The 26,202-nt window shown below is 37.9% G+C and overlaps 3 protein-coding genes across 3 annotated transcripts; all 3 read right to left on the bottom strand.

Moving 5' to 3' along the window:
* Window positions 1-203: 203 nt before the first annotated feature.
* smek1 (SMEK homolog 1, suppressor of mek1 (Dictyostelium)) lies at window positions 204-12,196 on the bottom strand. Its single transcript, XM_026290885.1, has 15 exons — window positions 11,198-12,196; window positions 11,059-11,114; window positions 10,152-10,250; window positions 9,446-10,063; window positions 7,834-7,911; window positions 7,632-7,748; window positions 7,368-7,484; window positions 7,154-7,285; window positions 6,946-7,048; window positions 6,631-6,789; window positions 5,054-5,223; window positions 4,822-4,964; window positions 2,020-2,210; window positions 1,686-1,897; window positions 204-1,591 (listed from the first exon to the last, which is right to left on the bottom strand). Exons 1-15 carry the CDS (start codon window positions 11,337-11,339, stop codon window positions 1,472-1,474), a joined length of 2,457 nt encoding a protein of 818 aa, XP_026146670.1. The 5' UTR covers window positions 11,340-12,196; the 3' UTR covers window positions 204-1,471.
* A 2,290-nt stretch (window positions 12,197-14,486) lies between these two features.
* On the bottom strand, window positions 14,487-16,281 carry erh (ERH mRNA splicing and mitosis factor). The gene is made up of 4 exons (XM_026290884.1): window positions 16,136-16,281; window positions 15,385-15,472; window positions 15,177-15,297; window positions 14,487-15,078 (listed from the first exon to the last, which is right to left on the bottom strand). Exons 1-4 carry the CDS (start codon window positions 16,136-16,138, stop codon window positions 14,976-14,978), a joined length of 315 nt encoding a protein of 104 aa, XP_026146669.1. The 5' UTR covers window positions 16,139-16,281; the 3' UTR covers window positions 14,487-14,975.
* Window positions 16,282-16,693: 412 nt separating this feature from the next.
* paplnb (papilin b, proteoglycan-like sulfated glycoprotein) lies at window positions 16,694-25,106 on the bottom strand. The gene is made up of 14 exons (XM_026290881.1): window positions 24,549-25,106; window positions 24,407-24,460; window positions 24,115-24,224; window positions 23,985-24,045; window positions 23,780-23,882; window positions 23,119-23,249; window positions 22,967-23,043; window positions 19,971-20,172; window positions 19,695-19,871; window positions 19,462-19,612; window positions 18,121-18,201; window positions 17,853-17,994; window positions 17,536-17,611; window positions 16,694-17,429 (listed from the first exon to the last, which is right to left on the bottom strand). Exons 2-14 carry the CDS (start codon window positions 24,458-24,460, stop codon window positions 17,148-17,150), a joined length of 1,647 nt encoding a protein of 548 aa, XP_026146666.1. The 5' UTR covers window positions 24,549-25,106; the 3' UTR covers window positions 16,694-17,147.
* Between the last annotated feature and the right edge of the window lie 1,096 nt (window positions 25,107-26,202).

Raw genomic sequence — 26,202 nt, 5'->3', positions numbered from 1 at the left:
GCTTATACTGTATTTAAATATATATATTAAAAAAATATTTGTTATTTCAAACTTTTGACCGCTAGTGTATACAGACTGAAAGTTCCTTTCTGGCTCCAGCTTGTGGCTCTTTTTTTTTGCATGTAAGTGAATGAGAAAGACGCCCTCTAGTGCACGTTTGCTCCATTCTCATGGTGTTCAAGTACAAAGGGAAACAAATGGTATTTCAGAAAATAAAAACTTATCTTTAATTGTGTGCAGGTTGTTTAGAAAGCCTCTGTCAGATGAGGCAGGACTTTCCACTGATGAATTCATTCAGACGAGCAGACAGGAGGATCATTTCAGTGATGAAATCCCATTTCAAAAGACAAAATATCAGCACTGTTGACATGATATAGGGAACCAGCACAACCGTGAGAGATCTACTACGGCAAAGATCTTTTTAATGGTCCCAAATATACCGAACAACTAAGAGTACACTCATGTGAAAGAAAAGAAAATGAAGATATGACAAAAATCGATCACATCTAGAGTTCCACTCAATCTTTAATCAAGACGGGCTTACAAATTTTCCAAAAAATCTGCAGTTTTGAAGGGCAAAAAAAGGGTAAAACTATCTCCCCCCACTGAGGTTTTAAAAACCTGTTCAAGTGCGGCTGAAAACGTCCTGAACATTTAAAGGCAGGTCTCTTATGTCATTTAAAAAAATGAGAGAGGAGAACAACAGAATAAGAAAAAGGAGGGAACTGCTGGCTTTGAAAGAGGAAGAACTTCCGCTGAGCCACGAGAACAACGGTGACATCTTAAACAATGACGACCCAGACTTCTTTGCTCCGTAGTGTCCCGTCTGGCCCTAGAAACTCGAAAATAAAAGAAAGAAGAAAAAAAAACAGCAACAGAAAAAAAGGGTTGAGAGAAAGAAATGGAGATGGAGTCAGCAAAGGTGAGTGGTGGTTTTGGACTGGCTGGCCCAGTTCGGGTCATGTGAGGTCCTTCCCTGAGAGGGGGGGCAGTGTGTCCTGGTCCAAGCCTGGGACGCTCTGTGGGGCAACAGTTTGAGTGTCTGCGAGTGACTGACTGACTGTGTGTGTGGTCTTTTTTTACCCCCCAGTACTTTTAGCTGTCAAAATTCATGTCTTATTAAATCCTTTTTTATTATTCTTTGTCCAGACCAGTTTCATCTCGTCTTCGATCTCTCCATCCATTTCACGAGTCTCTCTCTTTCTTGCAGATTGGCACTTGGACAAACTCCACGTGGAGACATTCACCTTTTTCGCTCTGTGACCGTATCTTCTCCATCTCTTGCTCTCCCTTTCTCCGTTCCTCACATGGCACCCCTTGGACTCCTGCGGGGGGCTGCATTCATTCATTTATCCATTCATTTGTGTATTCATTCACTTTGTTTCAGTTTTGAGTTCTAGGCTGAGCGCTGCAATAGTCTCTGGATGAAGCTCCCTTTGAGCATGACTGTGCTGATTGACGAGGGAGTGCCTTAGGAGCTCAGCTTGGACTTCTTGGACAGCGGAGGACTTTCTTCTTTACTGTCTGCGTCTTCTTCATCCTCGTCCTCTTCGTCGTCGTCAGGGTAGTCCACCAACCCCACAAGTCCTCCCTGGAATTGGAGCGAGATGGCGATAAAAATAAGTAACCGGTAAGAAAGAAGCGTTTCAAAACATTGTTGGATCTGTTGGAATCGGTGTGATTACCTTAGTGGTGACAGCTGTCATAGGGGGGGAGCTCCGGGCTCCTGTCCCGGGAGAACTTGGAGAACCAGGTGAACCGGGGTGGAGGGATGCGGCCGGGGGAGAGGACAGACTGGCCTTTGGGGAGCTGGAGAAGGAGAGTTTAAAACTGGGGCTCTGTCGTCCTGAGAGGCTCGCCTTCCCTGTCGGCACCTCCTTCTCTTCAGAGTCTTTCACTTGGGAACGAAAATAAACAATCAAAGCTCAACAAGCAATGTCAGTGGCATTTTGCAATCAAAGAGGGGATCATAGTAGTTGGTCATCAACATTATGCCGCCTGTATGTAGCAGTAACGTACGTTTTTTCCTCTCCATGAACTTGCTGATAGGATCCATCAGGTCCTCGTCACTCTTCATCTTATCTGAGGGCGGCACTACAGCTTCACCATCCTCCAAGTCTTCCTCATCTGTGTTGAACCACATCTCCTCTTCATCTTCCAGCGTCCGTGCATCCCTGCGAAAACGGTGATTTCTCAGAATCGACCGCATACTGGAGACAAGCAGGAGGACACAAAAGATACAATCTTTAAATGGTACTTCCACATAAAAGTATCTATTACATGCACAAGAAATTCCAGTCCACAAAAAGAAATTGTAATGGTCAATTATTAGGGGTGGAAAAAGTTGACAAAGATGCAAACCCCTCGGTGGGAGCATTTTTTAAATACTATCAAAATATTGCTTTACAGTTGAATTTAGGATGAGGATATAGGGAGAATAAAATCCACCCCATACCGTTTTTCTCTCGCTCTCTCTCTCTACACTTCAGCTGTCTCAGGCCAAGAATAATTTAAGAATAATTTAATTATTCATAATAATATAAACAAAAAACAATAAATATGAAAATAGTAATTCTACTGCACCGTGAAAAGAGAACAATATATAATTTATATCAATATAAAATATTTTATTAAATTATAAAAGAAAATCAATAAGGAAATATAATACTATAAAAATACTATTGTACTGTAAAATACAAAAATAGTAAAATAATAATATTTTTTAGATTGCCATACCAGCATCTATGGCTATTTTCATGTCAAGTTCAATGTACAAGAAACAAGTAGTACCATTCAGTAGTACTGACAAACAATTAACCAACTCGCATCATTAAACAAATATTCTATTTTTACTGCATTATTTGATTAAAAAAAAAAAAAAGATTCCTAGCGAAAAATTTTTTAAATATCCATTAGAGAATGAGTAAAAGCATTAACCAGTGTAATAATTATTTTATTTGACAGCACTGCATTAAAATACTAATATTATTGCTGTCAAACATTAAAAGGATATTTCACCAAAAAATTAAATTAGATGTTTATCTGCTTAACCCAGGGCATCCAAGATGTAGGTGACGGTTTCTTCAGTAGAACACAAACAAAGATTTTTAACTCAAACCGTTGCAGTCTGTCAATCATAAGGGAATCATGGCTTTGATGATCAAAAAAAAGAAAAAAAAATTATGATCATGACTTTTTTTATTATCAAAGCACTGATTCCCATTCACTTCCATTTCATAATTGACAGACTGCAACAGTTTGAATTAAAAATCTGTTCTACTGAAGAAACAGTCACCTACAGGTGCATCTCAAATTAGAATGTCATGGAAAAGTTCATTTATTTCAGTAATTCAACTTAAATTGTGAAACTTGTGGATTAAATAATTTCAAATGAACAGACTGAAGTAGTTTACGTCTTTGGTTCTTTTAATTGTGATATTTTGGCTCACATTTAACAAAAACCCAATTTACTTCGACAAATTAGAATACTTCATAAAACATTTTAAAAACATTTTTTTGTGAATTGTTGGCCTTCTGGAAAGTATGTTCATTTACTGTACATGTACTCAATACATGGTAGGGCTCTTTTGCTTTAATTACTGCCTCGGTTCGGCGTGGCATGGAGGTGATCACTGTTTGTGGCACTGCTGAGGTGGTATGGAAGCCTAGGTTTCTTTGACAGTGGCCTTAATCTCATCTGCATTTTTTTGGTCTCTCGTTTCTCATTTTCCTCTTGACAATAGCCCATAGATACTCTCTGGGGTTCAGGTCTGGTGAGTTTGCTGGCCAGTCAAGCACACAAACACCATGGTGAACATAACATTGGATTTCAAGCAACTTGGGCTATGAGCTTCTCCCCCTTCCCCCAGACTCTAGGGTCTTGGTTTCCAAATTAAATCCAAAACTTGCTCTCATCTGAAGAGGGGACTTTGGACCAATGGGCCAACAGTACAGCTCTTCTTCTCCTTAGCCCAGGTAAGACGCCTGATGTTGTCTGTGGTTCAGCGGTGTCTTAACAAGAAGAATACAACAACTGTAGCCAAATTCTTTGACACGTCTATATGCCTTGACCCCAGCCTCAGTCCATTCCTTGTGAAGTTCACTCAAATTCTTGAAATGGATTTTCCTTGACAAACCTCATAAGTCTGCGTTTCTCTGGGTTGGTTATGATACTTTTTCTTCCACGCTTTTTCCTTCCACTCAACTTTCTGTTTACATGCTTGGATACAGCACTCTGTGAACAGCCAGCTTCTTTGCCAATGAATGTTTGTCAATGATTGTCTTCTGGACAACTGTCAGATCAGCAGTCTTCCCCATGATTGTGTAGCCCAGTGAACCAAACTGAGAGCTAATTTTGAAGGCTCAGGAAACCTTTGCAGGTGTGTTGAGTTGATTAGTTGATTGGCATGTCACCTTATTCTAATTTGTTGAGATTGTGAATTGGTGGGGTTTTGTTAAATGGGAGGCAAAATCACCACAATTAAAAAAACCAAAGACTTAAACTACTTCAGTCTGTGTGCACTGAATGTAATACACAAGTTTCACAATTTTAGTTGAAATACTGAAATGAACTTTTCCACGATTGTAATTTTTTGAGACGACCTGTACATCTTGGAGGCCCTGGGGGTTAGCAGATAAACATCAAATTCAAATTTTTGGGTGAACTGTCCCTTTAAATCACAGAGCTTTAATTTAGCAAAAAACATTGAGAATTTAAATCATATCATTTATAAACCGTTACAAATTTGGTAACTGCAGGAAAATAATCCTCCTACTACATGAGGATCCATCTAACAATAATAGTCTGAAGTGACCACTGACCTGTCAAGTTTAGGGTTGTCCTGCCTTTCTCTCTGCTGTTCATATCGAAGCTTTAGACCCTTAAATGTCTGAACATAGTCTACATCCTCCAGGGCTTTCCAGTAGTTCTCTATGATATGAGCCGTCAGCGACTTCACATCCTCCTACACACAGAACACAGCAATTACACACAAAATAAACAATGTGCATTCAAAAACATTTCGAGATTTGATGATTAGATGAATGTACTCACCACTCTAACATACTCAAACATCTCTATAATGGCTGAGTTGATGAGGTTGTATCTGGATCCATTGTTGAGGAAAGCTTTGACCACTGGCTCAAACAGGAAGTTCCTCATTATGTATCTGTTATAAAACTCGTCCTTGAGCCCAATGATTTTTCTCATGAAACGCAAAGCACCTGGACAAGTGAAATGAGTGAGAAAGGTACAGAGAGATTTAACAGCCAAGCTATAATTGATGTCTGTCAGCAGGGTAATATTGCATGCTTGGTGTTTATCCAAAATAAATTAGTGCCTGTTAATAATGCTTCTGGCCCTGAATGCAGAATTCTTTGGCATGTGTTGAAATGACAGTGTAACAGTAATCATTATCAGAGCAATTCATAGCAGAAATGGATCAGCATCACAGAGAGTTCGTGTTATTGATTGTGCGGTTTGAAGGCTTTGATGGTGGAAAGTAATTACTCCCCATGTCTGCCATTTGTCCAGCTCTACTTCTCTAAAAGTCTAGAGTTCTAAGTCTTTCCACGTTTTTCCATACTTACAGTATCAAAAATACAACTTAGTTCATCTAATCAGTGTTGTAATAATTAAAAAGGTATTCAATATTTTAAGCTAAAAAAAGTAAATGAAATCTTTTACAATTATTCAATTTGATTAATCTAAAACATCAACATATGTTGGGCATCTAATTAAAACAGACTTAAGTGGATCTACTGAAATTATCTGTAAAAAAAAAAGCAAAACTTAAAAATAAATTAAAAATAAAGACAATATTAAAATAAAAAATAATAATAAAAAACATTTAAAAAATATTTTTTTATTTGTATATTTTATTTATATTATTTTTCTTAAAATACAAAATACAATTTAAAACTAAAATTACTAAAACAGTACATAAACAGTATATAAATAATACTAAAATAATTTGATCGAAGCACAAAGGATAAGACTGGTAATATAAGAATGGGATTTATAAATCTATACTGAAAAACATTTGATGAAACAATTAGACATTGTATGCAGAATTTCTATATATACACGGTTACATTTTTATAAAAAAAAATATATATATTATATTATATATTTATATATATATATATATATATATATATATATATATATATATATATATATATATATATATATATATATATATATATATATATATAAAATTAAAAATTTACATTAATTTAAAACTTTTTACATTGTTGGTGGTTAGAGCAAATGAAATATTAGGAGGAAACTTAGAAATCTGAGCTACTGGCCAAACCGGACAAGCATAAAAAAAAAAAAAAAAAATTCATTCTGTTAGCATTTAAAAACAAATGACCCCACTAACTTTTTGTCCCTGATTTTCTTTTTCAAGATAAAGCAGTGCATAAAAACATCAAAATGCTTCAGGGGGGAAAAAAGTCCTCTTTGCCACTAATAGAAAGAATTTTGATCAGTAATATTATTGTCTTTTCAACATCACAATTACATCTGGATAGACAAAAACAAAAATCCCACCCTACTATATTTTCTGCTGAATATTCAGTTTCACATGTGGCTTATGTCTCATGTGTTTGCGTGCACATACTCACATAAGGCTAAGAAAGCGTGTTGAGATGCGGTGAGCACCAGTACTCTGCGGAGGATGTCTTTGTTGATGATGTAGTTCTTTATGTGATACGTGTGATGCTCCACACAGAAAGTGAGCAGCTCTACGATCAAAGCCAGCAGCTGACATGTCTGGAAATCATCTGACAAGACAAACACACACACACACACACCGTGAGAAGTCTGTAGTGGTCAGGTCTTTAAATATATATGCAAAATGTAAATTGAGAAATGAATCCAAAAGGCTGCCTACACATTCAGTCTGCATGCATCCTACAAGCTTGTGCAAAAACTATTACCTTTGCTGGGTTTTTCCTCTGTGGTGTTGGCAAGAAGTGGAGCAGAGAGCACATGCATGCAATGCTTATAGAAGAAACTCAAGAACTCGGTCTTCTCAGTTTTCTGAAAGGAATCAACAAAAAGGCATGTTTCGCTACATTCAGATGAATAACAGTAAAAAGGAGGTACTATGCACCAAATATATAGTGATATTAAAACATGTCTCACATTAGCAGTTGCCAGCATGTTCTCTGGGTCCACTAGTGTCCTGAGCAACCCCATTAGCTGTACAGCTCCACCCAACTCTGGATCCGTGTCACAGATCATATGCTCAATAATCAGATTTATCAACAGAATGTCCTGTAAAATAAAGACAAGTAGTGAGAAAGACAGGTAGCTGAAAGACTCACAAGAGTCAGCAGGTGTGTGGCATATGACTTACATCGTCATTCTGCTGAGACTCCTGCATAACAAACTCTCGCACCATTGAGGGGTTGTACTCCACCAGGTAAGAGAAGATATCAGTGGCTGCTCCACGCACCTGAACATCATCCATGCCCTTTAACACAATGCACCCATGTTCATAAAAAAAAGCAAGAGCAAGCTAAATTTAGTCTTCATTGAGAGCAAAGTTGAAGTTAGAGACTGGTTAGAAGTTAGAAACCTGACAGTAAATCTCTTCTTTGGAATAGAAAGTAAATCTTACAAGAATAACTTCCAGCGCTGGTAGGATACCCATGTTGGACAGCGTTTTGAAGAATGCATCTCTGTTCTGTGGTTGTAACGTTTGTGAGAACGCACAGAACTCCTTCAGGAAATTTACCTGAATGTGACAAACAATATCAATCTGTCTGTATCCATTGTTTTGAGTAGGAGGTTAACACATCCATTAGTAATCTGCTTCATACCAGCTCGTGCCGTTTGTCGTCATCTGTGGCTTCATCAGTTAGCTGTGCAAAGAGCTCAGTCAAAAACTTCTCATCGTCCTGAAAACAAAAGCATAAGAAAAATCATTATATATATATATATATATATATATATATAAACACACACAAAACTAGTTTATAAATGCTTTAAAGCATATAACAATAGAAAATGTACATTTGGATACAATTATACAATAGAAGTTAAACATTTCAAATATTTTAAGCCAGTATTCACATTAATTCTCATAATTAAATTATTTACACAGCATAATACATCCATGCAGCACACTGTGTGAACTGCGACCATAAATAATTCTGTTTAGCCAGATACATCACAATAAACCTGCTTCTTGATAAATGTTAATTTATAGGTGCCTATATACATTATCCTGATGTCATTCGAGCACACCATAAAGCTGTAGATCACAGAGTGGCTTAAAACAGTTCTGCAACATCAATTGAGGTTGACATATTTGATAAATGGAGGTTAAACACATGACTGATACTGTATTTTACTGCATTAATTGTCATGGACAAAAGATCACACCTCAAAAAAAGGGGAACAAGTCAAGTGAATCAAAACATGGTTTGCGATTACGCTGCCATGGGAAAGTTCTTCTAATTGCTCAGACAAACATCACAAAAAGCTTTTACCATCTATGGTTGGTTTATTCAACATCTAGGTGTTAATGGGATATGGCAATATTAAAACAATATTGTGCCATAACAAGCACATTCATCTGCAAAGATGGACAAACAACCATACTGAACTGAAGCTGTCTGGAGGTTGGAGAAAAGAATCATCCAGCACGCCAGCCAAGCGTTTGTCTCATCACATGATATGGCTCTAAAGTCCATGATGGTGCTGTTTCCATGGCAACAAGCCCCCTCCCCTACCTCCAATCCCAGTATAAAACAATTCCACTGTTAGGTTTAGGTGAGAAGCACGTATCAAACCATTTCCATGCACAACTGTTTAATAGCCACAACTGAAGTAATATCTAACTTGATGAAAAGGGCATTAAAAATACTCTGACTTGTCAATGCATCATAAATACTCTACAATTACTCCCACTTGAAACCCGCCATTGAGGCAAATACCATTGCCGATTTTCTACTAAATAATGAAATGTACATAGTGCAAGCAGTTAGCACTGTTATCTTTAAATCTGTTATCTAGATCTGCAGCCCTTTATTTTTAGTGTGGAAAACATATGACCTTTAAAACTAAAAACCAAAGTACAGCCCACCATGTGCATCTCATCAAGAGCAATGAGATGGTCTCCGGTAAATCAAACGAGGAAATATTAGTAGCCGCATCAAACATGTATTCACTGACTTCTCTGCAAACAGGGTTTTCTGCTGAGGATGCAATGAATTTGAGAGGGACAAAGCTGCTGTAGAAAAGCCACAATGACACACAGCAAGCCTGACTGTGTGCGTTACCTGTGAGGTATGATGTTAGAAGGCTTTGTGAAAAGTTAATCTACAGCTTCCTTCAACTAGTTTAGCCCCTGAACAGCATTTTAACTCAACCGCCAATGTGCAAAGTTCACAGCTGGACACATATACATGGTTGAGTATGAAAACCCACCTGCAGCATGCCAACAATCTCCACTTTGTTGAAGAAGATGAAGGAGTGCAGGGTGGAGAGCATGTTTTCTTCAAAGACAGAGGGGGTGGGGAGCACCATGTCCTGAATATACTGCACCCGGTACGTCTGGTGAATCTTCTGCCGCAGCTCCGGGTCTGAAATGGGAATGACCTCTTTAAACCGTGCCGTGGTGGTGAGGAACTCTCGATGCCGCCGTGGTTGGGGTAGCGAAGGATCGAACTCCAGACATCCGATCACATCCATGATGCATTCTTCAGAGAACATGACTTCGAAGAGGGCCGTGCGGTTGAGGAGAAAAATGCCTTTGATGATGTCGTAGAGGTGATGCAGGCCTTCTCGGTTCTCCAAGTCCTCGCACACTCGGAACAGCTCCAGCAGTTTGCGGATATAGCCCTCGTTCTCCAATGCTAGGGCCAGTTTTTCCCGCCGTAACGGAGAAGGTAAGGATGACGCCACTAGCTCGGCCACTTCCTCCAGCCGTGAGAGCTCACACGGCGGAAGTTCGAGACCAGGAGAGGACATATCATCAAAGCGCTCCTCTTCAGACTCATCTATCAGCTCCTGGGTGATGTCTACAGAGGGGTCCTTTCCCTGGACCTGTAGACACAAAAATAAAGGCTTTCAGAGTAAAGCAATACATACTAAGAGACAAAATATTATAATTGTATATCACAAACATAATCACCTGACATATCTTCTCCCAGATCTCATCGCAACCTGCCTTTTCCTGGAAGCTGAGGGCCAGGTCATAGTTTTCAGCCTCGGACCATACTATTAATGTGTCCTTCAAAGACAAAACACAAATAACATGAACAAATACCAAAAGAGCAAGTGATGCACAAGCACTAATATTCAGGGATCTACAGTTTAATGCAAAAGACCACAGGCAAAAAACTTTTGTTCATGCACAGGTCAATTTTACAACCGTAGACTTTTGCTTTTGTTTATGATATTACACGATCTTTTTGAGCCTGTAGATTTCAATTACAATACATATCTTTTATTATGAACATTTACTGAACTGCAACTTAGGTTTACTTTTAAACCCATACATCATTTTATAGAGAAACCATGTTAAAATGAAAGTATGAAACATGATGCAATATTATTTAACATTTATTTGTACATCTCTCAATATTTATTGTATTGTATTATGGTCTTGCACCCCATAAACAAAAATATAGAACTCTGATCATAATTCTAAGTATTTAAGTATCATCTGACATGTGATTAGAAGATATAGAGTGAAAATAAAATGAATAAAATGAGCCACAGATGCTTGACGTATCCAAAAATACCAAACTTACATTTTTGTCTAAAAGTTCTAACTATTACTGTTCTATTTTAGTATTTTAGTTTTTTCATATAGCAGGCTTTACAGGGCTATTGTACTGTGATTAATTAACTATGGAATTTTGATGATATTTATAATTTCATATTTTCCCAATTTACCCCTGATGTCTTGCATCTTACAAGATATATATGTACTTGCCCTTTAACCTAGATATTAAGTGCCACTGATTAGGAATTATGTCCACAAAAACAGTTATGAGCTCTGTCAACAATATGATGTCACAACATTTCAAACGCACCTGCTGTTTCTGATAGGCGGTGTTAGGGTTGATTTTGGACTCCAGCAGCAGTGACCCTGTTTTAAAAAACCGGCACATCTTACTTGCAGTCAACGAAAAGTGGCCCAGTACATCGTCTTTGTAGTGTCTGCAAACCTACCATCACTTTCGGCGCGCACCAGGAGAGACATGCCTTTCAGCCTCTCCACGTAGGCGGATGACACATGTCCCGTCCCCCGATCATCCCACTGGCGGTCCTCATTCAGAGTGTACACTTTTACTCGTCTACGAGTGTCAGTCATCCTTGCAAGTAATTCTCAAGCAGGCTTTTGCCCTTGATATAATAAATATCAACGTCCTCGTCGGCTTGAAAGGTGCTACAGAATCTGCAATCAACTTGAAGCTGAAATGTATAGTATTCACTGGCAAGATGTCGCGAAGAAAATGCAGTATGTTGTTGTGGGGTCTTTCACAGTAAAGTTATGCAGTCCAGAAGAATTATTCTGACCAGTTTAGCGATGGTCAGGTAGCTAGCTGTTGTGTGCAGCAGAGACTCTCCACAACATACTCAATATTTTCAACTTTTTATAAACTGAACGACGAAAGCCAGACAACGGACGCAGAATGTTTATTTTCCTCCGTGCTCCTTTACTTTAAACAAGCTAGGCTATGCTAATGCTGCGACTAATTCAGTCAAAAGGGGTTAGCGTAGCTAGCGCCTCTGCTAGCAGGCTATCTCCTCGCGCGAATCATTTTAACCCAGAAATGTTCGAAACGCATGCGAATGAATTCCAAAGACGCACCGAAAACGCTATTTAATCATTATACTTGCGAGCGGTAGGGGAAAAGGCGGGAAGGCTCTTGTATAAAGCGGCGCGTTCATAATAAGCTAAGCTATATTTTCTCCAAGTATTCCGCCATATTCTGGCTAAGGGCCGCGGATGGACCAGCCTGTCTCTTATATAGAGATAAACACTCCCTGATGTAACTAACCGAATAGACTCACTCGTTTCACTTTCCGGGAGGGCGAATGGCCAGCGAGACCGTCGAGCACCATGAAATAGCAGCTTCTTAACGAAAAGTAATTATTAGCCCCACTGTAAAGATTCGGCCATCTTGGGTCCCCTCAGAAAGCCGCTACGGGGTTTCCTGTGCTGCAGGCGCAGGGCCGACACAGTTTAAAGACACAGTGCGCCAAAATGACCAGCGTAGACACACTGGTGTTTCATAACACCAGATACTCACTGCTGGTGGAAAAGAAAGGGCCATGGAGAGGAATGTGAATGAGGATGAAAATAAGCGCGAAAACGTACAGCTCCTTGAACTAATTACTGCTATAGCCCTCTTAAGACAATAAACCTCACTGCTTTTGCCATTCTGTTGAAAGAAATGGAGCTAGATGTGTTGTGCAGTTGTGCTGCTGTTTTAGTTTCTGTAAACAAAGTGCAGTACACTAGTTTAATTAATTCCAGTCATTATAAGTAACTGGGCAACTAGCCCAACCAATCCTATTCTGCTGTTGGTCAACCAGTCTAGTCTGAGCTTTGGAATAGGGTTAACCAAGTAAGCAGTCATTATAATATCACAGCCAGTGTGGTCAACCAGACATGATTGCACCACCAGCTCAAATATTATGAAACTGTAAAATTGATTTACTAACTACATTTTAGGGTTGCTTGTCCATGAAAAACTCGCCACCACAAATGCTAAGGTGTTGGTGTCTCCAGAGCTCTGTTATATGGTTGCTAGTGTGTTGTGGATTGTTATGCGGTGTGCAGGGTGAGTGATTTCCTAATTCAGCCTCTGTTAACAGGAATGTTAAAGTCAGCATGAAATGAACATTCACCTTATGTCTACTAATCACCCAATGATCTTATTGTGAACTATTTATCCATCCATGTGTTTGTTTGTTTATTAATACATTTTAACCTAATGATTTTTAATCAAAATGTCATAATTTAACTACATTTCTTACAATTATCTCAAGCAAAAACTGATGGGAACCAATTCGTCTTACATTTTTCCGATAATGTGTTTTACTCTTATGTATGTCACATTATGAAGTAAAAGATCTGTTGCTTCTTGTTATGTCATGAGTTTATGGTGGAAACAGATGGACAAACACAGTCATAGCAAATTGATTACTATTTTAAGTTTTGAGTTGGTGCTATCAAATGTTATTTTTTCATACAATCTGCTTTCACTAGGGACTGATTTCACTTCTTGTTTGTATATGTACGTACATATATAAATATTTCTATAAAAATCACAAATGTGTGTGATAAACACTGCAGTTTCCCATTCAGAAATTGGGCTAAGAAGCACAGAACAAGTCAGACTGACCATGCCAGTTAAGGGTTAAATTGCAAATCTGTTACAAAAATTGTTGTGGCTTTATCTTACACTTCTATCTAGTATTATTGTGTTTATTGGTACATTAAAGTTTTGTTCTCAGCCTCAGCTGTTTCCTTAGTTGCCCAGTAACTGTCACAAACAGAATGAATGCACTTCCTCACAAGTTGGTAAGTAATTTCCAATAACATCGAAACTACACAGTGGATCATATAACCCACAGAACGAAAAAAAAGAAAAAAAAACTGTTTGGGGTTTCCAATACCAGCACAAAGCAAATATCGGTGCAAAAAGTATTGGTAGCCTACTGGTCTTAGTGATTACACAATTACCGCTTATACAATTTAATACTTCATTACAAGACAGATGTTGATCGGACTTTTTAAACAAACTATAATGAAAGCCCCAGGGATAACATGAACTTATAAATGATTTTGTACTACAGAGTAGAATTTGTTCAAGAAGTTCTTATTGGAACAATTAACAGTGTAGCTGATAAACGTACATTCATGCCACAGTAAGTGTACAAAAACAGAACAATCATGCTGCACTGTATAATCTTATTCGCATTTGTTTCAGAAGACACCCAATGCTTTTAGACTTAAACTTTCCCCATGTTTCTTAACAAAATTAGTTTTTTATCTGTAATTCTAGTTTTCACTAAAATCTGATTTTGACTCATGGTCAGGATAAATAATTTTGAAGCATCTATTTAAGTTAAAAGCAACCAGGTCGGAATGTCATTAAAAAAAATTCAATCCTAATATACTTTAAGGTCTAATTTATTACTGTGATGAAGCTGAATTTGTAACAGTCTTCAGTGTTATATCTTTCAGAAATCAATCTTACATATTGGGGCACTTCTGCTTAATCTTGATTTCTATACTCTTTTTTTTTTTTTTTCATTATTCTTTGATTAATTAGATGGAAAGAACTGAAATAGAACTCTTTTGTAAAACTGTCCATTTAGATCAATCTAATCCATCTGTGCTGAATACAAGCATTTCATTCTATAAAAAAAAATTCTTAGTGACACCTAACTTTAGAACATTAATGTATGTTAAAAGAAAGAAAACAAAATAGTACTGCCATCAAAACCTTGTGTGAGAAGATGTTTTATTATTTTCCAGTTGTGACTACTGGATACATACACAAAACAGATAGGGCCAACAAAATCTGTAATGGCACGGAGGACAAAAGTTGGGATATAAAATGACTCCGAACCATCTCCATAATCTGAAACGTGTGCATTTTTACTTCACTGAATTAAAGAACAATTAAACCACAATTTTTAAAAAACAACCGAAAAAAAACATCAATTGAGAGGGATTGAAAAAAATCCTTAACCCTTTCCCTCCCCCAATTTTACACTTTAGTCTGATAAATACCCAAGTCCCTAACTCCGGTTACAAAAATGCAAAATATTTTGAATCTATGCTTTGACTTACTGACTAAATAAGCTCAACAAAATCTAAACTAAGCAACATCACTTCACCACTTAGCTCATCTATGTTTGTCCAGTGATGCAGCGTAGTTCTGATAGATTTGGGGACTTGCATCAGAAATAATTCAACCATTAACACTCCTTATTTCCCCGCCTGCTGGGCTTGGCGCCTCAGCAGCACGTAGATCTTTTCTTTGATCCAGTCTTTGTTGTAGGGCTGGTAGGTTTGTGTGTCTGCCCTGTACCTGTTTAAATGACCAGAGAATAGGAAAATCACTACATTGTATAAAAAAATTGGGTACCTTTGTACATGACTGATGAGATGCTGTGTTAATTTACTTACACAAGACAGCTGAGGTCAGCGAGATCATCGACAAAGTCGAATAACTGGCTTATGTCATATGTGATGGAGGGACTGTTGGGGTTCATTCTCTTCAGATGCTCTTCATACATCTTACATACTCCTTTTATTAAAGAGAAAAGAAAGAATGCAGCATTAGAATTATTAATTAAATCAATCTCGCCCTTTATGATCAAAATAACTATTCTACCTTCCATGCATTCGTTGACAGACTCATAATCTGCATATGTTCTGCCTTCTGGTCTCTTGGTGGGCTGCACCAGCAGAATTGTGTGAGACTGAAAATCAGAAAGAAAAAAGCAAGTGTTAATAGATATTACATTCATTTTAAATTGTTTACATATTTTATAGACGTAAAAGCTGGATTAAAAACACTGCACATATAAATACATAAACCAGATGTGACCCGATTATGTGAAGCCCTTACTGCCAGTAACAGGGCTGTGAAAATAGAACATAAATAATTTCAAATGAATGTCATCTTAATCTGACATTTAATCCACTCGTCCTTGTTTGACATATGAACTAAGTAAATTTAAAGATAACTCGAACGATCAACAAGAATCTCTGACATAAGACCCTGGAAACAGCAGCTGTTGAACTCCAACCCTCCCCCAAAACAAAACAGCCCAGATGCTTCTTACAAATACGGTTACAACAACGGGTGAAATTAAACATACGTTTAAGTCATACTTTATATTAAGTGCATAACTTTGTATAAGGAAATCTAGAAATATTCCAGCAGCCTTCACAACTCGTTCATTTCGTGAATATTCGACGTTATGTTTGATGTTTTGTCGCTACATTGATGCTAGCTGCGCGCGTTCAATCACTTGAATATTTCTTAAACGTGTCATTGGAGCCGACGAAACGCGGCTTTCTGACCAGGAAAACGCCTATAATATTCCCCAGAATACAAAATACAACAGTGAAATACTTACCATATCTGGTTCTGGTAACTAAAAGTTGCGCTGAAGGCTGTGGTAACCGCTGACGGCTAATCACGGAGAGCAGCTACAGAGAGAACAGAAATGTGCAACGAATATCCACTTCCGGTAGCGTCGATGACACGTTGAATTTTCAAAATTAAAGTCTTGTGACAAAATTGCGAAAATTGTGTACAGTTTTAAATTGTATTATTTATTTTAGTTTGACTAGAAATGTCACGGCACTGGTAAATAGCAACAAATAATAATGGTTAAATTCTTATATTTTGTTCCCTTAAAAAGCAACAATTTATAATTGAATTGTACTGTGCAGACTTATGTTTTGCTTTTTTAATATCTTACTTTTTTAATTTTGTACTAAGCGTGACTTTTCTCAGGGACTACAGAAGAAAAATATCCATTTTGGCTAACTCAAAAGTCGCTTGATGTCACGTATATAGTTATAATTATGATTATTAAGATGCACTATTCCTGTTAAATAAACTATTTTTAAAAACTGCTTCCAAGACTCCTTCACATTTTGTACAAGCACATTTTTAGGTGAAATCATTAAGAATAAGTGTTCTTAGTTTGTGTTAACACTTTAATGGCATAGCAAGACAACTGAAGTACAAAGTGTGTATAAAGTATACAACTGAAGTACAAAGTGTACAGGTATAAAAACACAGAATGAAGAAAGGAAACCATATTTTAGCTTAATTCAGCAACAGCAATCTTATTTTCATGGAACTGGTGAAACGTCTCTATCTTGCGACTGTAAAAGTTTGTCTGTACTGTTTTGATACTGTCATGTTTGACAAATACTATAAAGTGAATGTGTTTCTCTGAATGTAAAATAAAAAGCTTGAGAGAGCAATTAATATTATTTTTACTCATTAAAACAAGATGCCTTTAATTTCAGCATAAATGACTGAGTGTACCTTGAATAAACTAAACTGTTTTGTCTACATGTATGTGAGCTGGATTTGCTTGTTGTGGGATTTCAATGACCCTTCCTTTAAACCCTTTATGCACGGGATCTCGCTCTATAACCTCTGACCCCACTGATCACTCTCCTGGATGTTGGCTCTCTTGGGGCAGAGCCTCTGGCAAAAGCCAAACATGACCGCTCACATTCGTCCTTGGAGGCAAAGTTATTGCCGTTCCCTTCACAACCACCGAACCAGAATTGTGAGCAAGAGCCAGAGGAAGAATCAAAGTAGAAACGAATTGTCCATTCATAACAGGATCCAACTTCTCGTGCCAAAAAGCACACACGAGCAGAGGGCTGACGGACTGGACTATAATCCTAAAAACAAAAAAGATAACATGTTGGAAAGAGTGTTAATACAAAAAATAAAATAACATGGGAGCATTAGATGGAGCATAGCATGAAAATCCATGAGCTGTTTTACGTTGTAGGGGTAATCAGGACATCCTGCTCTTTCAAAACCATTAGCAGCTGTTACTCCATCAAGGCAGCAGCCATATCTATCAACAAACACATTCACACAACATAAATAATAGAGTGAGATATAGTAATGTTCAGTTCATAGGTTGTGAAGTTGTCATTATATTGAATGGATTTGATTTATTAGAGAGAGTCAGCAATTTAAAAAAATTCTGTTTTTATATTATTATGTATATTTTATTTATATGATATTTATTATTTGTGGTCTTTTCAGTGATTCAAGTGTATCTGTGGGCAAATAATATAACTATATGTATGTACCTAGACCTATGACAGTCATCGTGAGCACAGCCGTCCCCACGAGGCCCTGAGGCAGCAGTGTGGCCGTCCGGACAGCAGCCATAATATGACTGGGCACAGTGCGGTCCAATCACTGAGGGGTATAGATCACTTGGTCTGTGAACTGTTAACAGAGCAAACGTAGAGCAGACATTCAGAACATACACAATAAAAATAAGCACATAAGTATTGGAAACAGAAATTCAAAACTGCTTTCAAATCATCTATATATTTGTGACAGCGTTTTAACCTGAGATTGCATCATGGGTATACAGCACAAATCCACGCAAAGAGCTTTCATAACCACTGGGCTCCTGCACGCTGGGCACCGCTAAAGAAAAGTAACACAGTACACAATGAGTCTCGTAGCAAAGGGCTTTTTTTTTTTTTTACTTTTCATGCCACAGTCTGTCAAATATGAAGATTGCCTTCAAGTCTAATGACTGCTGAAAATTCAGATTTGCTGAATGTTAAAATATAGCTGCGAGCAGCAATTATTTAAAAAACTTAAGGGCTTTTAAGCACATGTGTGAAAAGGAGCTATGTTTTATTAGTCAAGCATGTTACGACGTATATCATAGACATCAGCACTTACAGTTACATGGTTTTTAAAGCTTTTTAACAGTTACATTGCCACCTATTGTCTGATTTCCAGAAAAGCTTGCATGCTTGTTTAGAATCATATGCCACATGTGCTCACCTATTTTTATGAAGTTCTGAGCTTTTGTTTTGGCGATATAGGCTTTTGCATGCACTTGATCATGCCCCTTTTCTAAATTACCCCATCATGCTAAAGTTTAAAGGTAAAGTTCAGTATTTTTGATAATTATTGATCTAGTAAGTCTAAAGAATTGTTCTGCAGTGGTTTTGTTGAGATTCAGCAAAAAACCTAGAAATAGGTCACAAAAGTCTTTTTTTTATATATATAATCTTCAATAGTAAACAATTTGATTGACAGCAGTGGTCCTAGAGATAAAGTTGTTCAGAAAGAAGAGATCTATCACATGATCATGCAATATGCAGTCGGTTACACTCTTAAAAATGCAATTTGACCCCCCAGTGGCCTCGAAACGTGATGATGAACAAAACGAACTGTGATTGGTTGTTAGACATGTCAGTCAAACGGCCTCATGGGCGGGCCTTGGCCAATGAAAGCTGCCATGAATTCGAGACTTAGGTCTCTGCAGAGGAAAAGTGGGCGTTTATCACCATGTGGGTGTTTTCAAACTGCTGGGTGTTTCTGAATGCAAAAATACCTTGATCTAGTAACTCCCATTACTTTCTTGCAGAGACCTATACTTGATGAATTTCCCTACTTTCAGTCTGAAGGTCGCGGTACTACCATATCTCAAAGTTTTAAGTTTCTATGCTTTATAGTTTCTTAACAGTTACAATAGGGTTTCAGTGCTATGTACTTGAACCCCTAAACATATTTAAATAGAAAGCAGTTATTTTAAATTGTAATAATATTACACAATACAACAGTTTTCACTGTATTTTTGACCAGACAAAGATTAGAATACAACAAAACATTAATTCTTCTCTAAAAAAGATATATGGAAATACAGTCAGTGACCATGAAGAAACTAACTTTGTGCACCAGGGCAGGTCTGGGTGTTGCAGTTCTCCACAGCATGAGGTCTGGACAAAACAGAACATCTTTCATCTGGATACTGATTGTGATCCAAATCCATGCAAACCACTCTGCGCTCGCGAGTACCAGTTCCACAGCTACGAGAACACTGAAGGAGACAGGGAGAGAGGTATATGCTTAAAACTGATTGGATTTCTCCTTTACACCCTTCCTCTCCTTCCTTCTCTCACCAGGCTGAAGTCATTGATATAGTATCTAAAAACTTGGTGGCAAGATGATCTCTGACAGGATTTGACATCATGTGGACGTGTGAGACCCCTGCAGTGGTGCTCAGGGATGTGCTCTCCTCTGCCCCCGACACAGAACACCTCTCGTGTCTGCTGTCCCTCACCACACGTCACCGAACACTGCAGGAAACAAGAGAATAGAACAACAGTTAAAGTTAGAAAAAACAGAGCAACACCTCTATGAGAGCATGTGTCGATATTAATTAAATAGCTACATACATCACCAAAGGGACCAACACTGTACTCGGCACAGGGGTGGTCATTGCAGACCTTCTGGGAAGCTGGTTTCCTGAGGCCTTGTGCAGTGCAATGAGAGTCATCGACCGTTGCTGATGTTCTCTCATAAATACAGTACACACTACGGGTTTGCACCCCTCCACCACAGTGCAGTGAACACTCTGAAAAGGTGCTGTATGTGTACCTATAAACACAATCATTCACACTTTATTTTCATTTTGAAGCACTTTATATTTGTTTTATGGCTGTTGAATCGATCCAATTTCGGTTGCCAATAATCACAATTAATCGATTTGTCAGCCCTAATATTGAAAGCATTATACACAAAACAAGTAATAAAGAGAAAAAAAAATAGACAATATTACAAATAAGGTGCTTAACTACTAAATAAAATAATATTCAAAATGAAACAGTTTGTTTCTGTTTTCTTTCTGTTCCAATATGGTAAAAATTTTTTGGTAATATGCAGTTCTGAATTCAGTATTTTTTTTTTCTTGAATGAATCAGTATTTTGAAACAAATAATTTGAATTATACCGTTTTTGTTCCTTACTGAATCAAATAGGAGGTCTTTGAAGAACAAAAGTGGGCATTTCTAAGCTTGTGGGCGTTTTCAAACTGGTTGATGTTTCTAAAATATTGCCATGAAAATGACAAATCAGGTAACAGTCAAAAGCGGCCCTCCCATTAATGTCGTCCATAGACCTATGCTTGACTAAATCAGCTTTTTTTTTTAATCGGTTGATCCTCATAAAGACGGTCACTTATCGCTCCCTACTGACATATCAGTGTCACCTGCAGAAAGTGACTAAAAACCAACTCTCTGATACCAACACAGAAGTGACTTAAACTGTAATTTGTCAACTGGCTGCTAGAGGCTAGCTGCAAAACGGAGTCAATCCCATAGACTCCCCATGTTAGAATGTCCAACTTTACAGCCGAAAAAAACGTGTATAGCCTGGTTCCAAAAATTATTTTGGTCTATATAGCAAATTTTTCCCTTCATGACAACTGTGTGGGGGGTTTGATTTAATAACTCAACCGTTTAAATTATATTAAACCTTAAAATTCTGCATAATTAAAGGGTTAGTTCGCCCAAAAATGAAAATTATGTCATTAATAACTCACCCTTATGCTGTTCCAAACATGTAAGGCCTCCTTTTATCTTCGGAACACAGTTTAAGATATTTTAGAATTAGTCTGAGAGCTCTCAGTCCCTCCATTGAAGCTGTGTGTACGGTATACTGTCCATGTCCAGAAAGGTAAGAAAAACATCATCAAAGTAGTCCATGTGACATCAGAGGGTCCGTTGGAATTTTTTGAAGCATCGAAAATACATTTTGGTCCAAAAATAGCAAAAACAACGACTTTATTCGGCATTGTCTTCTCTTCCGTGTCTGTGTGAGAGAGAGTTCAAATCAAAGCAGCTGGATTTCCGGTTCGCGAACGAATCATTCAGTTCACCAAATCGAACTGAATCGTTTTAAACGGTTCGCATCTCTAATACGCATTAATCCACAAATGACTTAAGCTGTTAACTTTTTTTATGTGGTTGACACTCCCTCTGAGTTCAAACAAACCAATATCCCGGAGTAATTCATGTAATCAAACAGTACATTGACTGAACTGCTGTGATGAACACCGAGCCGAGCCAGATAACGAACAATAGACTGACTCGTTCACGAGTGAAAAACCGGTTGCATCGGTGTTCAGATCACCAGTAGTTCTTTCGGACAGTTCGATTCAATAAACCGGTTGAAGAAAACGGTTCACCAGTTCTTTTGCGCTCGACGTAATGGCGTCATTGGCGATGATTGCCCTTGATTCAAGCCTTCGGTTTACCCGCACCCATAACACTAGCACAGAATCAGTTCAGAATCAATCACCAAAAGAATCAGTTCAGTTCAGACGCTCTGTGTGTCGGTCTGCTTCACGCTGAATCACACATGTGCAGCATCATCAGCTCCTCGGTTCACGAATCGGACACGTCTGACAGAAACGGTTCTTCACTCGTGAACGAGTCAGTCTATTGTTCGTTATCTGGCTCGGCTCGGTGTTCATCACAGCAGTTCAGTCAATGTACTGTTTGAGTACATGAATTACTCTGGGATATTGGTGTGTTTGAACTCAGAGGGAGTGTCAGCCACATTAAAAAAGTTAACAGCTTAAGACATTTGTGGATTAATGCGTATTATAGATGCAAACCGTTTAAAACGATTCAGTTCGATTTGGTGAACTGAATGATTCGTTCGCGAACCGGAAATCCAGCTGCTTTGATTTGAACTCTCTTTCACACAGACACGGAAGAGAAGACAATGCTGAATAAAGTCGTCGTTTTTGCTATTTTTGGACCAAAATGTATTTTCGATGCTTCAAAAAATTCCAACGGACCCTCTGATGTCCCATGGACTACTTTGATGATGTTTTTCTTACCTTTCTGGACATGGACAGTATACCGTACACACAGCTTCAATGGAGGGACTGAGAGCTCTCGGACTAAATCTAAAATATCTTAAACTGTGTTCCGAAGATAAAAGGAGGCCTTACATGTTTGGAACAGCATAAGGGTGAGTTATTAATGACATAATTTTCATTTTTGGGTGAACTAACCCTTTAAGGTGGATAGCCGCTGCGCTAGGTTGGCTTGGTTTCAGCAATCAGCTCCCGTCTCTTTGCCCATTTTAGATTATCCGGGAGCGCTGCCAAGATGGTGACGGCCAGCTCTGCCCACTTTGAGCTTCAAAAACACTCTTTAGAAACCTAGGGGTGACGTCACGGACACTACGTTTTACAATCTATGTGAAAAACACACAAGTGGAGAGTCTATAATATAATATAATATAATATAATATAATATAATTAAAAACAACAGAAAGTCATGAAAAAAACATAAACAAAAAAGTATATTTCAAAAGAAGTATGAAGTGATACACGGATACATATTTTCATTTTACATGCATAAAAATGTACATATATTACTTGTAGGTTTCCAGAAGGGCAGATGTGACAGGACGAGAGTGATCCTCAAAACCCACAATCTCCCCATGGCTCACCGCCTTTCAGCAAAGATAAGGGTGTTAGAATGAACTGTTTGTGTGTGTGGTTTGGTGCTGTAGTCAGTGGACACATACTCTGCAGACTCCCTCCACACAGATGTCTCTGCGGCCCACATAGCATGGTGTGCCATCCACCACAGCAGGTCTGTGACGGTAGAAAAAGTTCTCTCCTCTGGGCACACACACCAGCTCACATGGGTCTGAAGCTGGGCCAAAACACAACAGGTCATGTGATTATATAAAGAGTCTCATCTTGGGACACCAGCACACTAAACTGCCTGAGGAAGGTTTTTGACCATGAAAACAAATGAGCGCTTCCAGAAGTTTCTAGCTTAACCACTGATTATAGCTAATTACATGTTAAATGCTTAATTTCTGCACAAAAGTCTTTCAATCGGTCTCAATTTAAGCCGCTGTGAAATAATCTTTTAAACAAAATGTTTTTTGTTCCAAAAATCCCTAAAAACAGATTATTTTGTTTTAAAAGGCATTTTATTTATATTTATATGTAAATATAACCAAATTTAATGAGGTTTATTATTAAAACAAGGAAATGGCAATGGGTAGACATTAATTAATTCAAGATATATTCCTTAAAACCAACCTATAATATATTAAATAAATATTTTTTCAGCTCAAAAACACAAATAAACGTACATAACATGTTTAGATCCTCATATTAAAACTGCATAATCAATAAAATGTTATTTAGCTAATGCTTTGTGTAATTTTCTACCTCCATAGTACGGCTGCCATGTGTAACGTTTCCCCTGGAACTCCGTTCGGTCAAATTCAGAACACTGTTCTTCACGGAAATCTCTGGATCCAACAGGGCATTCCTTTATAGAGGACACAAGCCATAGAAATATAGAAAAATAAATAAATAAGTTATTTATTTATTTGTATTTATTTTTTTTGGGGGGGGGGGTTAAGTTGTTTACCTGTGTGTTACACAGTTTGTAGGACTTGGATGGTCCAACGCAATTGTGCCCACCATCCGTCCTTAATATTGAAAAAGAGAGATTGAGTTATGAAGAAAAGGGTTCTGATAAAGAAAAGGTTTTCTCCTACCTCATAGTGTTGCAGACCCTGGTTCTCACTGCTACTCCAGTGCCACAGGTGCGGGTGCAGGCTCCGTACGGGCCATATTCACCCCAGTAATCATTAGACGGCTGCCTCGCCTACAATCAAACACATCATCTATCATGGTTGGGACAACCTGTCAATCTGACATAGACCGCACCATTTTCCATTAATCCACTAAACATCAATGGGGAATTGTTTTAGAAAGAAACACAGGGACAAAAAACACAGATGTGAACACAAATTTAGTAGATAAGCTTGTGTTTCATTTGTTACTCACACTGAAAACTGCAGAGATCAAGCACAGGATCCCAAGAAGAGAGTGGAGCATCATCTTCAATATACAAATAATACATTATTTTAATAAATGTTTCTATGCTGACCACAAATTATTCAGACTTCTATGATGAATGGTCACTTACCTTCTCAGTGTGTTACTTCGAATGTCCTAAGTTCACCCAGTCACAGCGAGAGAGTTGTGACACAGATGTCCATTTACTCAGGACTGAGTGCTCTCCCTTTGAACACCCCCTACACAAACTTACCAATACACACTACTCATATCAGGTTACGATTTACCCCTCTTGGGAGAATATCATCCAAGAATCTTATCATGATAAAAGGGAAATTAATCAGTGACTACGACACAAATTTCAAAATCTTAGTTTAAAAACTTCATCACACTTAATTATTGATTACTGTTTGGTTAAAATGAAAAACAGTTCTACACCACATATTTATTTAGACATTTTGGTTTAATTAAAATTTTAATTTCATCTTTCATTTTGCAGTCTTCTAGAAGAAAGGTCAAAGATCAAGTTTATATAGCATATTCCACAAAGCATTTTTCAAATCAGTTTTACAGAAAGATACAATTTGACAAGTCTATTAAAGGAATATTATAAATATAAAAATGTGTTTTGATGCTACAAACACGCAACTTTTGACTTCACAAGACATTAACTGATGCACTGGAGTCATATGGATAACTTGTAGATTATTTTATTAGCTGTTGATGACATAATGCTACATTTCTCCAAATTGATTCCAAAAAAAGAAACAAATTAATCTACATCTTGAATGACCTGAGGGTCAGAACAGTGTCAGCAAATGTACAATATTTGGGAAAACTATTCCTTTAATGGGTCCAAAAGTCCAAAATATTTTTTTAGAAAAAGAGAGAGAGCATTATTGTACAAGCATACGTGTGTATTGTGTGACAGATCTCACATTGAAGCTCTTTCAATGTTCTAACCATTCCTCTTAGTACCACTAAACATATAGTATTAAATCATAGGGGTGGAAGTGCTTTGTGACATTCAATCTTCTAAGCTGCTATTTTAGTCCCTGTCACTTTTCAGCAACCAAAATGACAGATGGTAGCTGTCATTGTTTAGGAGAATGCAGACTCTCTGTCACAACCTAACCTACAGGACTGGCTTCACTTCCACCCCAACAACTAATATTCAGACACCACACTGTCTATGGAGACAATGAACTTGGATCAACAGGATGCATTAGGTGCTTATAAGATTTCGTGAGGGAGTTCTCTATCATTTAGGCATCTAATTGTATGGATGTTTCCTTGTATCTCATCTTAATATGCAGAGAACGCTCTCAGTCATTTGTATGTCGATTACCCTTTAAAATGTGTGAAAACTGTGACTTCTGTTTTATCAGAGCTGTCGGTTGAGCTTCTCAGCTTGCCTTTCTTTAGCGTCCAAAGCGTATTTAGTGTCTTGGAGGTCCTCGATGGTCTCCAAGGCTTCCTGCAGCTCCTTGTCAAGGGCGTTGTATTTGTCAGTCAGTATTCTGTTCTCCAGGCGGAGCTCCATGATGTGGCGACTCAACTCCAGGTTGTAATGACCACAGTGCCCACGTAGCTGCTCCACCTCCTTCAGCAGGACCTCCATACTCTTCATCAGAGACTCCAACTTCTCCTGCTGCTGCGTCATACTGTTCTGTAGATTTATTTACCTCGGGTTTGTATAATATTCCTAAAAGAAACAAGAGGAAAAAGGATATAGACACAGGCAGACACAATCCTCCAATGCGTCTCTGTCTAATAATGTCCGT

Source organism: Carassius auratus, chromosome 20 (genome assembly GCF_003368295.1).
Source record: "Carassius auratus strain Wakin chromosome 20, ASM336829v1, whole genome shotgun sequence".
Classification (NCBI taxonomy): Eukaryota; Metazoa; Chordata; class Actinopteri; order Cypriniformes; family Cyprinidae; genus Carassius; species Carassius auratus.
Note: the sequence above shows the minus strand (reverse complement) of the source record. Positions and strands in the feature narration are given on the sequence as shown.

Excerpts from the sequence above, each read along its gene's own strand:
- paplnb (XM_026290881.1), bottom strand. The coding sequence starts at position 24,460 with ATGATGCTCCACTCTCTTCTTGGGATCCTGTGCTTGATCTCTGCAGTT. Across the intron at positions 23,883-23,984 it reads ACAAACTGTGTAACACACAG|GAATGCCCTGTTGGATCCAG; the intron begins GTAAACAACTTA and ends TCCTCTATAAAG. Across the intron at positions 17,995-18,120 it reads TACCCATGATGCAATCTCAG|TTCACAGACCAAGTGATCTA; the intron begins GTTAAAACGCTG and ends CTCTGTTAACAG.
- erh (XM_026290884.1), bottom strand. Across the intron at positions 15,298-15,384 it reads TGTCAACGAATGCATGGAAG|GAGTATGTAAGATGTATGAA; the intron begins GTAGAATAGTTA and ends CTTTAATAAAAG. Across the intron at positions 15,079-15,176 it reads GCTGACCTCAGCTGTCTTGT|GTACAGGGCAGACACACAAA; the intron begins GTAAGTAAATTA and ends TCATTTAAACAG.
- smek1 (XM_026290885.1), bottom strand. The coding sequence starts at position 11,339 with ATGACTGACACTCGTAGACGAGTAAAAGTGTACACTCTGAATGAGGAC. Across the intron at positions 7,485-7,631 it reads CAGCGCTGGAAGTTATTCTT|GGCATGGATGATGTTCAGGT; the intron begins GTAAGATTTACT and ends ATTGTGTTAAAG. Across the intron at positions 1,592-1,685 it reads TGACAGCTGTCACCACTAAG|GGAGGACTTGTGGGGTTGGT; the intron begins GTAATCACACCG and ends CTCCAATTCCAG.